This window comes from Drosophila arizonae, chromosome X (assembly GCF_054131065.1).
Source record: "Drosophila arizonae isolate 15081-1271.41 chromosome X, UAZ_ARI_1.0, whole genome shotgun sequence".
In the NCBI taxonomy this organism is placed as follows: domain Eukaryota; kingdom Metazoa; phylum Arthropoda; class Insecta; order Diptera; family Drosophilidae; genus Drosophila; species Drosophila arizonae.
Genome location: NC_142927.1, coordinates 23,747,958 through 23,760,906, shown reverse-complemented (window position 1 = coordinate 23,760,906; position 12,949 = coordinate 23,747,958). Strand labels below are relative to the sequence as shown.

At 43.8% G+C, this 12,949-nt stretch overlaps 2 protein-coding genes across 3 annotated transcripts; one reads left to right on the top strand and one right to left on the bottom strand.

The window, feature by feature from the left end:
* The first annotated feature begins 3,205 nt into the window (after window positions 1–3,205).
* On the top strand, window positions 3,206–7,648 carry LOC108618944 (uncharacterized). Of its 2 annotated transcripts, none has more exons than XM_018015180.2 (3): window positions 3,206–3,365; window positions 5,505–5,782; window positions 5,887–7,648. In XM_018015180.2, exon 3 carries the CDS (start codon window positions 5,989–5,991, stop codon window positions 7,486–7,488), a length of 1,500 nt encoding a protein of 499 aa, XP_017870669.1. In that variant the 5' UTR covers window positions 3,206–3,365; window positions 5,505–5,782; window positions 5,887–5,988; the 3' UTR covers window positions 7,489–7,648. The 2 variants fall into 2 exon arrangements, with proteins under 2 accessions (XP_017870669.1, XP_089331581.1); XM_089475455.1 differs by lacking the exon at window positions 3,206–3,365 and adding an exon at window positions 3,488–3,663.
* Window positions 7,649–11,067: 3,419 nt separating this feature from the next.
* Window positions 11,068–12,902, bottom strand: LOC108618943 (ADP-ribosylarginine hydrolase CG2909). The gene is made up of 4 exons (XM_018015178.2): window positions 12,723–12,902; window positions 12,510–12,654; window positions 11,428–12,434; window positions 11,068–11,360 (listed from the first exon to the last, which is right to left on the bottom strand). Exons 1-4 carry the CDS (start codon window positions 12,900–12,902, stop codon window positions 11,178–11,180), a joined length of 1,515 nt encoding a protein of 504 aa, XP_017870667.1. The 3' UTR covers window positions 11,068–11,177.
* Window positions 12,903–12,949: the final 47 nt, after the last annotated feature.

The window sequence follows — 12,949 nt, the reverse complement described above, 5'->3', positions numbered from 1 at the left end:
CTAGCGTTAAGCACATTCAGATCCGTTAACACACACACACACGCACACGCAGAAAAATACATGAAATATATAATAGATAGACAAACAATTTATCGAACTATGCCTTAATCGTGCTTTATGGGCAATATGTTGATATAGAAACTGCTGAAATATGTTCAAATTTTATTAAGTTGTAGATATATTTTTGGGTTTCATTTGAAATCTTTGATTTTATTTGAATTTTCGCTAACTCATTCTTATATATGCATATTTATATTTACAATTTATAGTCGAATCTAACCCAATTCTTCATAGCCTGAGTCCCATTTGAGGCATTTTATACGTATTTACCTAGTGCTTAGAATATTTGAGCTTTGTGCACTGTAATTCTTGCTATTCGCAGATTCAATTGATTTGATATGCCAAAAGGGGGAGGGCGTGGCAACAGTTGGTTGGCGAACTAGAGTGTTGATATGTGTACAGCGTATACACTCGGGTATGCAAGGCCCATATATACCTGCATTCATTGCCATTCGAATATATTTTAATTAGTTAAACATAATACAAATTTGTATAGCTTACTGTTGAATAATTATTTTTGTTTTCTCATTTTTTAAAATTAATTTTTAATTATTTTTTTTTATACATATACTTTTTGGTTTTATTTTTATTTATAGATATATTTTTATATATATAAATATTTTTTTTTTTTTTTTGTTTCTAACATTTTACATCAAGCACTACTATTTTTATGAACACAGCTGTATTAATACATCTACATATCTCTATCAGAATATTTGTATATACATATATATCTAGATTGGTTGATATACCTCCTCCTCCTCCTCCTTATCTTCCTTCTGCTCCTTCCCCTTCTCCTCCTCCTCCTCTCCTCCTTCTTCTCCTCCTCTACAACCGCAGCTCGAAACTCAATGTTCGCCGTTGCCCTAGATATTTTGTATGAACGGGCATTAGGTAGTCGATAGCACCCGATTGCTGGCTGTTTCATATTGTTTGGCTAAGTCTCATTTGTTATTTCGCACTTCGCCATTTGCGCCTTTTAATGGATTGTGAACGGAAGCTTTTCCTTTTCCTCAAAGATTCTTCAAACACGACACGAAAGAGCTGCCCTTGTGGTTGGCCATAGACGAGGCCATATACCCTATTAACAGTTCCGAGCGATATGCAAAAATGAACTGAAGAAGTGGGAAAAGCTAAGAAAATCAGAAATCAAAGAAATTCTTTTTATATGTCTCGTCAGATTTGGTTGTTGAAGCTGATTTATAGCTCTCGAAATACTATAAATGTATTATATTACATATGCATTAATATGCTCATACTCGGGTTTACAGGGTAATTAAGCTACATTTGAGCAACTACAAATAACATTAGCTAAATATTTTCACAAACCAGCTAAACCAACCGTCAGCTTATATTTACAGGGTATTTGAGGTGTAGTTTGCAAATGTTTTGAAGTGTTTTTCTTTTTCTTTCTTTCTTTTCTCTCTCTCTCTCTCTCTCGCTCTCTCTCTCTCTCTCTCTCTCTCTCTCTCTCTCTCTCTCTCTGTCTCTTGCATTTTAGCCTGTAAATATTTTGCTTTGATATTCAGTTTGATTAGGTCAAGGCTGGGCATGGTCTATTTCACACTCTCGACATACAGACGCACACACACACGCACACACACAGACACAGACAGACAGACATTCATTGAATTTACCACATTTTTATTTGAAACAAAATGAAATATTTTAAACGTGCCCCGCAATAAATTCCACATTTCGCTGCTCGACTCGGCTCGATTTATGCAGCTCTGTCAAATTCCAGCAATAATGCAGCTGCTTCCCAAATCAAACACATATGCATATGTGTGTGTGTGTGTGTGTGTGTGTGCTGTAGTACAAACAATGCATTTAATATGCTGTTCGATCAAGGTGCGATCCAGAGTAAACAGGGGAATACCAATTGACCGCAAATGCTCCACAATTTGGGGAATCGGCGATTTGATTTAGTTATAGAATAAACACATACATATACGGTCTAGTATACATATGTATGTGTATGTTGATAATGGGGGATGATTCTTATTGAATTGCATGTGGATTTTACAAATAAATTAATATTCGTAATTGGGTTAATCAATATCCTGACTTCCGAATGGCGATTCATTTGGCAATTACAGAATTAAATAAATAAAAGAATATATATATATAATATTATGAATCTGTTGATTTGACAACTCTGGCAAAACACTGAGGAGGAGGCGGTGACACACCTCACTCCATGTATACCCACTAATAGTTCAATAATTACAGATAAATCGCTAAAGTACAGTCTGGCAATGTTTTAAAGCTTAAAGCAGGCACTAGAATAATAATCTAAATATAAATAAATTTATAAAAATATAAATATAATATAAATGTATATATGTACAGTAAAATCCCGTTATAGCGACAGCGTTTATGGCGTCCGTACATCGTCCGTTTGTCCCCAGACAAAACTTATATGATTAGACTTATACGGCTCAGACGTCTTTCGTGTATATAGCCGGATTCTACTGTATGGATGTATATTTCAAGTCTATGACATCGTAAGTGGTTGTACTACACATTGCATTTTTGAATTTGACACACATGGGGCGAATCTCAAGATCATTTATATCCTCGGACAGGCGGACGGATATCGTAGAAATCCACAAAGAAAAAATGCTTTGCAAAAGGCAAAGCAAAATATATATGTATGTGTCGTATCGTATGATTTTAGAAGAAACTGATTAGATAGGAACGTCTAAATGTCCGTGTCGTATCGGTGTGATATTATGACATTGCTGTGGCATTTGAGGGATTATCCGAATGAGCTGGCATATCAATAGCAATTAAAGGATGTATTGTCACTACAACTGTTGAGGGACGCAGTTCCGGATTGTTGATAATCAAGATTCGATAATCAAGAGGAATGCAACCAGAACAAAGGAGAACAAGTCGGAAAAGGGTCTTCGCTGTGGAACGAGCAAGAGCTGACGAAATAGAGAACTCGTTCTTGTGCAGAGTTTTAATGGAAAGCGAGAATAATATGAACGTTACGTATCCATTTCTAGTAAACTATGTAAATATATAGTTAATCAGCTGCGCATTGAAATAGCTGTCGCTGAGGTAAATTTCTCTATATATCAAAATTGCTGAAAATTCTCCAATCAATGAAGCATGGACCGTACTGTCTCTGAGATTTTCCTAGGCAGTCCCGGCAGCTCCATTTTCAGTTCAGTCTACAAAGTAACATAGAGAAATACACAGCTCTAAACAAAATTTTATATTATTATATTTTTTTGTAACATTTATTTTCGCTCACATTCAAATATTTAGATTTTGCGATAATTCAATTTCATCTGGTGAGTATCGAAAGTTTTCAATTCGTATATTTGAACAAATTCGGGTTTTTCTTCGATTTGGTTAGTTGGTATAAAGTGACGTCACACAAACAGTGAAAAATTTCTCGATCAACTCAGCATTGGCTTTACTGTCGCTGAGATTTTCCTAGGCAGTCCGGGCAGCTCCATTTCCAGTTCAGTCTACAAAGTAAAATAGAGAAATACACAGCTCGAAGCAAAATTTTTTATTTATTTATTTTCAACATTTATTTTCGTGCACATTAGAATAATTCGATTAGGCAAATTTCAATTTTATCTGGTGAGTATTGAAGCGCGAAATTCATATATCTTAAATCGGTGGCTCAACCCTCCACTGGGTTAAGCTGGCTGAAGAGCTTGGAACAGAAGTGCGAAGTGGTATAGAAGAGATTTTGGTATACAATAGAAGTGAGATTGAAATAAAAGTGCGATTGGTATAAGAGTGAGTCTGGTATAGAAGAAGTAAGTCTAGAATAGAAGTGAGGTTGGTATAGAGGTGAGTCTGGGACAGATGTGAGATTGGTATAGATGCGAATCAGAGTGAGATTAGAACAGAAGTCAAGCCGAAATGAATATGAACCTGGAATATAAGTGAGATTGGTACAGAGGTGAAGTTGGTATAAGAATGAGAGTGGTATAGAAGAAGCAAGTCTAGAATAGAGGTGAGGTTGGTATAGAAGTGAATCTAAAATAGGAAAGAATTTTAATCAGAAGTGAGAATGGAGTACAAGTAAGATTGGAATAGTGGTGAATCCAGAACAGAATTGAGCTGGGAACAGAAGGGAGCCTAGAATAATAGTGATTGGCAAATTGATAAGTGAGGTTAGAATAGGCGTGAGTCTGGAATAAGAAAGAGTTTGAATCCGAGGTGTGTCTAGAACAGAAGTGAGCCTGGAATAATAGCGAGGTTGATACAGAAGTGGGTCTGGAATGGGGGAGAATCTGGAATAGAAGTAAGATTGGAACAGAAGTGAGTCGGGAATAAAAGTGAGCCTTTAATGGAATTGAGATTGGAATGGAAGTGAGGCTGGAACAGAAGTGAGGTTGGAATGAAAGTGAGATTGGTATAGAAGTGGGTCTGGAAAAGGAAAGAGTCTGGAACAGAAGTGACTTTAGTAGAGATGGAGTGAGACCGTTTCAAAGGAATCTAGTCCCTAAAAAGAGCTTCGCTTTGAGTTGCGAGTAGAGGTTGGCTAGAAATGGATATCAGCTTCTAGTAGAGGTGAATTTTCATCAGGAAACTTAAGTAAAGAACTGGGACCAGCTATAGCAGTAGGACTATACGATTTGTAAGGCGACAGCTAAGCTCGGGCTAGTCTTTGAACAAATGCGCATTAAATATTCATGTGGAACTGTGCGAAATATCGATTGGGTCGGGTCAAGCCAGGTGGAGCAGATGCTCATTATGAGCAGGTGTGTTTAATGCTTTAGTTTTTGTGTCGCGGCGAGGCGACAAATAGCAGGTTGTGCGTGCAAATAGACATATATTTTCCAGGCTCTGTCTCTGTCGTTTGCTGTCCCTCTCGCTCGCACAGCCTCTGTGCGAGGGCTAAAATGGAAATTGAATTTCTGTTTTTGAATGCAATCAATTAAAATTTATAAATACAAACAGAAGTGAAAGCCAAATGCAAACAAAGCAAACTCAACCAAAAGATGAGAGATATATTCAGAGGTGGGCGGCGGTGGGCAGTGGGGGCGGTGGGCGGTGGGCGGTGGCTTGAAGAGAGCCTCGGGAATGGTTTACAATTAAATTGCATTTGTTTATTTGCTGCGTTGAGTGGCTTTCAGTTTGAAGCCATTCGCAACAATTTGGTCGGTCAACCGCAAAAAGTTGCTTAGGCAAGCAGAGACAGAGACAGAGAGAGAGTGAGAGAGGGAGAGGGCTATAGGCTAACCAGTTATTGCAACCAGCTGGAATATTTATTTAGAAATATATTCCGAGTAGAACAAATATTTGAATATTTTTGTGCAATTTGTTTCTCTTGCAAATGGGGAAAGTGGGTCGGCTTTCGGTTAGCCCCTTACCTAGGGGGAGGCGGGGAATATATCTACACTTACAATTATATATATATCGATTTACATCCAATAATACTAATCCAGAGCCTTCGCTTACATTTGCAGAATTTGGAAACGCACTCGCATCAAGGGGCCTAAAGCTATAGCCAGTCGTAGGCATCTCTCTGGAATCTCACTATTTAAAATATTTCGGATCTTATTTTCGGGTGGAAATTTGGGATATGTGATTTAGCTTTTAGTTTCAATACAAGTTTTTATAGCAGCTTTTATACTTTTATTTAACTATAATAATAGTCGATAGTAGTGTAGGGATATATCTTATATATATGTATATGTGTATGAAATCCCATTGAATCATTTGGACCAACACAGCACAAGTTGAGGTGAGTGCAGAGAGAGAGAGAGAGAGAGAGAGAGAGAGAGAGAGAGAGAGAGAGAGAGACAGAGACACACTCACACACATCTCCTTCTCTTCTACATTTTGTAGCTTCCAAGGATTATACGAGTAATTTCGACCGCCTGGAGTATTTTTCAAGCCGGAACCATTAACGGTCTAGTGATATATAGATATAGCGTATCCATTAGGGTAATGGCGCCGCGCCGGCTAAGGGCCACGAACGTGGTCTACACTCGGAACTCGAAGCAGTGGTCGCGCAACGAGATCATCTCATGGATCAATGACACCCTGGACACCGATGTGCAGAAGATCGAGGATCTCTGCACTGGCGCTGCCTACTGCAACCTGATGGACATTCTGTTCCCGGACCTGGTCCGCATGCACAAGGTGAAGTTCGTCTGCAATCAGCCGACTGAGTTCATCGAGAACTTTCGCGTGCTCCAGCAGAGCTTCAATGCCGTCAACGTGAACACGCCCATTGACATCGAGCTGCTGGTGAAGGGGCGCTTCCAGGACAACTACGCCTTCGCACAGTGGTTCAAACTGTTCTACGAGACGAACTTCGTTCAGATGCCGCCCAACTATGATCCACTTGTGGCTCGCGGCTACATGCCCATTGTGATCGGGCAGGCCAGCCTGTTTAGCGGAAATCGCGCCCGCTCCGCCCCGCCGGTTAAGCCACAGGAGCCGAGATTCATCAAACTGTCGCGCAGCAGGACGCTCGTCATGGACGTTGGGCCCGAGGCGCCACTGGGCGAACAGATCACCGAATACCTTCAGCCGTCCGCTGCTCCAGGCACCATTGGCCGAGTCTCGAAGCGACAGCAAATTGCACCGAAAGGACGTCCTACGGGCAATCCGAAGACCGCCTGCTCCGGCACCCCAAGGGGCAACTCCGGCAACCCGAAGACCTGCTCCGGCACCCCGAGGGGAGGCGCTGGCTCGCCCAGGGCCCAGCTGGAAGCATTGTGCGGACAGCGCACCACGGTGAGAGTGCACCGCAGCATTTCCAAATTATCGCCGACATCATACAAAGTGCAGCAAAACGTGACACGCGGACAGCCCGCGCTAGGGACGCAGCCCACATCGCGGGTGAAGCCCGAGTCCTTGCGACCACAGCAGGGTCAGTGCGGCCAGTACGGTCAGACTGGATTGGCCAGGGCAAAGGCAGATTTGCCGAGCACCTCACGAGTGCAGCCGATAGTCTCACGGGCCGCGGGCGCAGGCAGGGTGCAGGCCGTGAGCTCGCCGCGCATGCAGCCGATAGTCTCACGTGCTGCGGGCACAACCCGGATACAGGCGCGCCAGGAGGACACCTCCTCCAATCAGGCGAAGTCGCGTCCGACCGTGCAGCGTTCGCAGTCAGCTCTGGAGTCAAGCATTGATTTGTTGATGCCGCGCGTAAAGAACTTGCCTTATCTGATCTTACCGATACCCGAGTCTTTGTCGCCGCGCAGTGACCTGACATTGATAATGGACAATAGACCACAACAAGCGGACGAGGAGAATCAGCAGCAAGAGGGTAAGGAGGAGATGAAGGAGCAGGTGGATGAGATGGATGAGGTGGATAAGGTGGATGAGGAGGAGGAGGAGGATATATCGGCTTGCATAAAGCCGACGCCACGGTCGAGGCTGCTTCGCATCTTGGAGATATTCATGCCGAAGAAGAGTCCAGGCAGCGAGAAGAATTAGCTAGTTTAGCAGTCGGCGGATCAGTCCAGCGGTGAGGTCACATCGCGTCCTGAAAAGGGGCGACATTGCATCAACATTAAACACGCCCACCCCGACGAGACGCCGCTGCACAATCCTATGAGTTCATCTACTCAGTGTTAATAAAAATAGACCACAGACATTTATGCAGATTTATTCAGAGTCGTGCAGTTTAGCTTCTGGCGGCATTGAACGATTCTATTTATAGCAACTAGGATCTTAGCAGGGCACACTTTCCATAAAATTGGTTTAGCTCCGTCTTGGTTACGGCGAATTGCGTTGCATAGATGCGCACCGATTTGTTTTTAGACCAGCTTTGACACAAACCCCATATTAATTGAATGTCCTGTATCACGATTTTTATATGGGGATGTTTATCTTATAAAGTGTCAATATTTTTGTGAGCTATCAAAGACACACACCACCCCCTATTAGCTACAGGAACTAAACTTATACATTTATTGCCTGTGTGGTGTCACCGAAGCTATCTATATCAACCAGGATCTTAGCAGGGCACACTTGCCATAAAACTGCCTTAACACCGTTTTGGCCACGTCGAATTGCGTTGCATAGACACGCACCGACTTGTTTTTAGACCAGCTCTGACACAAGCCCCATATTGATTGAATGTCCTGTATCACGATTTTTATATGGGGATGTTTGTCTTATAAAGTGTCAATAAAAATTTGTGAGCTAGCAAAGACACGCACCCCTTATTAGCTACAGCAACTACTCTTATACATTTATTGCCTATGTGGTGTGACCCATGCTATTTATAACAACTAGGATTTTCGCAGGGTCTTGATTACGGCGAGCTGCTTAGCATAAACACGCACCGGTTTTTTTTAGGCCAGCTATGGATAATTATTACATGTCCTGCTTCCCGATTTTTATGAGGGGAGCTAGCAAAGACACGCACCCCTTATTAGCTGCAGCAACCACTCATATATATGTCGGAGAGTTATTTGAATATAGATATCGATTGGTTATATCGATAGTCATATGCTGTGAGTGGCGATCAGGGAAGTAATTCCCGATTGCCGAGTGTAGTCCGTGTCACGTAGTGTTGATAGGTGGCAACGTAGAGAATTGCCAGATAGTAAGAAGACGGCTCGAGTCAGTCGACTTGCAATTGTCGAAATGGACACACGTGCGCGGAATTCACGTAGCTCCAGTGCCAAGAACAAAATGTCGGCAAACACCGTTAGAAAAGTGACGCCGATTTCGTCAGATGATGAAAATGATATTGAAGACCCGACAAATGTTATTGAAGACCCGACATCAGAAGTGGGATTAGTCCAGCCTAACACTAATGCTGACTCACGTTGCGCCGATCTAGAGAAGCAAGTCAGAGATCTCAAGGAAATGGTCGCAATGCTAAGTACCCCATTGAGGGCACAAACTAATGTACAAGTTTGTCTGCCCAAATTTAATCCAGATACACCTAGTGCAGATGCCTTCTCCTGGCGCACGACGGTTGGCTTGATTATTGCAGATAATCCTCTACAAGGTAGCGATCTCGTTATGTCGCTTAGTCGAGCTCTAGAAGGCAGCGCTTCGCAGTGGCTGGCACAAATAAGCTTTGCTGGCATGACGTGGGCGCAATTCCAGGAATTGTTTATTCTGCGCTTCGAGGGATTGGAAACAACAGCTGCAACACTGGTGAATCTCTTCAATGGCGCCCCCAAGGAGGGTGAAAACTTATGTGTTTACAGCAGTCGTCTGGTCACTTCGCTGTTAACCAAATGGAGGTCTACGGATGTTGAAGAAATTGCAGTTTCTGTTGTTTTGGCTCATCTTGCGCAAATCGACAAGAACTTAAGTAAGCTGCTATTCACCAAAGAGATTAAAACCAGAGGCGAACTTCAACAGCAGTTGGCAGCGTTTGCATTTGGAAAACGTAAAGATCGTGGAGATGACTCAGGTTCGACAGTTCCAGCAAAAAAATTCATCTCAGGCATACAGGTGAAATGCCATGGCTGTGGCAAAAGTGGCCATAAGATCGCTGAATGCCGTTGGAAGAAAATCAAGGAGGGAAGCCAATCCAAAACAAGCGGCACATCATCTGGAAGGGATTGGTCATCTATAACATGCTTCACTTGTGGAAAACAAGGTCATCTGGCGTCGTCCTGTACCAACAGCAAACAGAGGCAAGGAAATGATGGCGCTCGCGAGAAACATGTGACTGCCATGAGATTATGTTGCTGAGGCATCAGAGATGTGACTGCCATGAGATTATGTTGCTGAGGGCATCAGAGATGTGACTGCCATGAGATTTTGTTGCTGAGGCATCAGAGATGTGACTGCCATGAGATTTTGTTGCTGAGGCATCAGAGATGTGACTGCCATGAGATTGTGTTGCTGAGGCATCAGAGAGGTGAATGTCAAAAGGTTGGACCTCTAGACTGTTGTGATATGTTGTGTTGGATGGCATAGGGCTTGAATGTCTTTTGTAATAGAATAATGTAAAATAAATTTGTTCTGAGATAATATAATGATAATAAGAGAAAATAACACGAGGACGTGTTGTTGTCAGTATGGCCGTGTCGGAGAGTTATTTGAATATAGATATCGATTGGTTATATCGATAGTCATATGCTGTGAGTGGCGATCAGGGAAGTAATTCCCGATTGCTGAGTGTAGTCCGTGTCACGTAGTGTTGATAGGTGGCAACGTAGAGAATTGCCAGATAGTAAGAAGACGGCTCGAGTCAGTCGACTTGCAATTGTCGAAATGGACACACGTGCGCGGAATTCACGTAGCTCCAGTGCCAAGAACAAAATGTCGGCAAACACCGTTAGAAAAGTGACGCCGATTTCGTCAGATGATGAAAATGATATTGAAGACCCGACAAATGTTATTGAAGACCCGACATATACTTATCGCATGTGTGGTTTGTATATGTGATAAATATTTTAATTAGTACAAATTGGTGCCGCCACATATAAAAATACATAAATATTGTACGAAATTCAGTAAGGTTATATAGAAATATAGAAAATAAAAGTTAAGCTACGTTAATAGTTTAACTATAGCTACTCCTCTATTTATTTCTAGAGCATGTTAAATTTATTTGTTAATGTAGCCTCGAAACAGAAAGTAGTTTTAGGAAATACAGTATCGCAAAACTATATCGAAGGACTTTCTAACCAACAGCTAGCAAAGACACGCACCCACTATGACATTAATATGTAGCACTGCTAGAGCATTTACTCATTTCGTTTAGAAGTGCATAATGAATATATGTATTAAGCCAAAACAAGAAAATACATTATTTAAGGAAATTCAATGAATATCGAAGGACTTTCTAGCTACATGTTAGCAAAGACACGCACCCGCATTTGTATTTATACTTTAGCAGCTAAACTTTAGCTGCGTCATTTATAAAAACATTTTGTACAGTTTTGTATTTCGTGCAGTGGTCGGTGCACCAGAGTCAGCAAAGACACAAACCTATTTATCAGCTTAGCTATAAGTCCCATAGAATGAGGGGCTGCCTGGTTTGAGTATATGATAATCTAGATAAAAAGTAATTCCGACACAATAAATAATTGAATTAAGTTTTTAAACTGTGTTAAGTTCGTACATATATGCACGCCCATATAGTTATATTTATAATGTGATTTATATACATAATATAGGGTTATATTTTGAGTGGGTGTGAGGTACATCTATGCAGATTTGGTCTCCAGCACACGCTTGGCATACTCGGATATGTGGAGCACGCCGTATTTGGGCGAGGCAATATGCAGATTACGGCCATTGCAGTAGTCGTCGTTGATGTGGGGATTGTGCAGCTCAGCGATGAGGGTGGAGCAGGCCGTGGATGAGTCGCCCGTTGACTTCAGCATTTTCTGCAGAAAAGAGACAAAAGATCGTCGAGGATCATTGGAGCAGCAGTGGCTATGGTTGTCTACTTACCATCCAGAACTCATTGCCGGGCAAGGCATTGCCATCCCAGGCATAGGATACGACGAGCAGCATGTTGGCATGCTCCGGCATGGTCAGCTTCTGGGCCGGATTGCGCTTCGACAGATGCACACGAACACCGCCGTCCGGGTGTTGCGAGGACTCGATTATGGCGCCATTGTGGATGCCGCCGCAGCGTTCCAGCTTGAACCAGGAAAAGTGGACGACGCCAATGTGGGTGAGCCTGGCGCTGAGCACACGCAAACGCTGCTCGAAGGTCTCCAGGAAGATTTGCTCCTGCTGCGGTGCTACCTTCCACACGCCCAGGCCGAAGCCGACAACGTGGATGTACGCCTGTTTGCCAGCGCTGGCGGCGCGTGCCTCCGCCTCCAGCAGCAACATGTCAAAGCTGATGGCATAGCGACGTTTCATCACGAGATTATCGAACACATCCTGCTTGTTGCCCGACACTCCAAATCGTTTGCCGTCGATGTCCACATCGTTGCGCAGGAAGTCGCGCGTCTCATAGAAGCCGCGCCAGATCCGGCGATAGTCCTCCGCTCGGCTGTTGGCGGGCGCATCAACCTCATGTCCATAGCCATTCTCCGGAGTGTTTTGCGTGCGCGCTATCACAATATCCTGGAACTCCATCAGATTGCGACGCGAAAGTCGCGCACCGATCATTCCCACTATCACGCCGTCCGTCTCGAGGCTCTTCCGATTGTGGGTCACACGGCCGCAATTGGTGCGCTCGCCCTCGTTGATGAACTCCGTGTGGGAGCTGACCGAGAGCAGGGCCGACAGCTTGATATCGTCATAGCTGAGCACGTGCTCCAACTGAAGCGGCGCCTGCTCCTTCAGGCTCCCAATCGGCTCAAAGCCGCTGGCTCCCCGCTCGCCCGTCACCAGCAAGAACTTGTCGTTGCGCGCAAAGAAGCTGGCGCAGCGCTTGCTCAGCAGACGCTGCACAAAGTCCACCAGCGACAGCTGTCGATAGACGCGCAGCTCTACAGCGTTGCCTGCGCTCGGTTGGAATCAATTGGAATCTCAGATTAACAATGTGAGCAGCGGATGATATTCACGCACTCGCTTACCCCACTGCCCCTTGTGCTCCAGGTAGGCCAGGTACAGCGCCAAGGTGCGCTCGTGTATCAGGGGATAGACGGAGGCGATCTGCTTGCCAATCAACTCGTGCCGATCCCTTGGCTGACTCTGCACTCGGCACGTCTCCACGCCGAACTGTGAAATTTATGAATGTTCGTTAATTGCACTTCAATTGGGAATGGTCTAAGTGGAGCACCACATACCTCCAGCGGAAACTGGGTAGACTTTCGCATGAAGGCGCGCACATCGACAGTTGCCCCCGGATCCGGCTGTTCCACGGATTTGCACTGCTCCAGCAGCCGTCGCCCGAATGGACTCAGCGGCGGTGGCGCAGACTCCACTGGTGGCCAAATTGCATCGACTTCGGCTCCGAACGTGGACATGTTGTCAGGCACTCAATTTCACAATCACACCTAATAGTAAACTAATA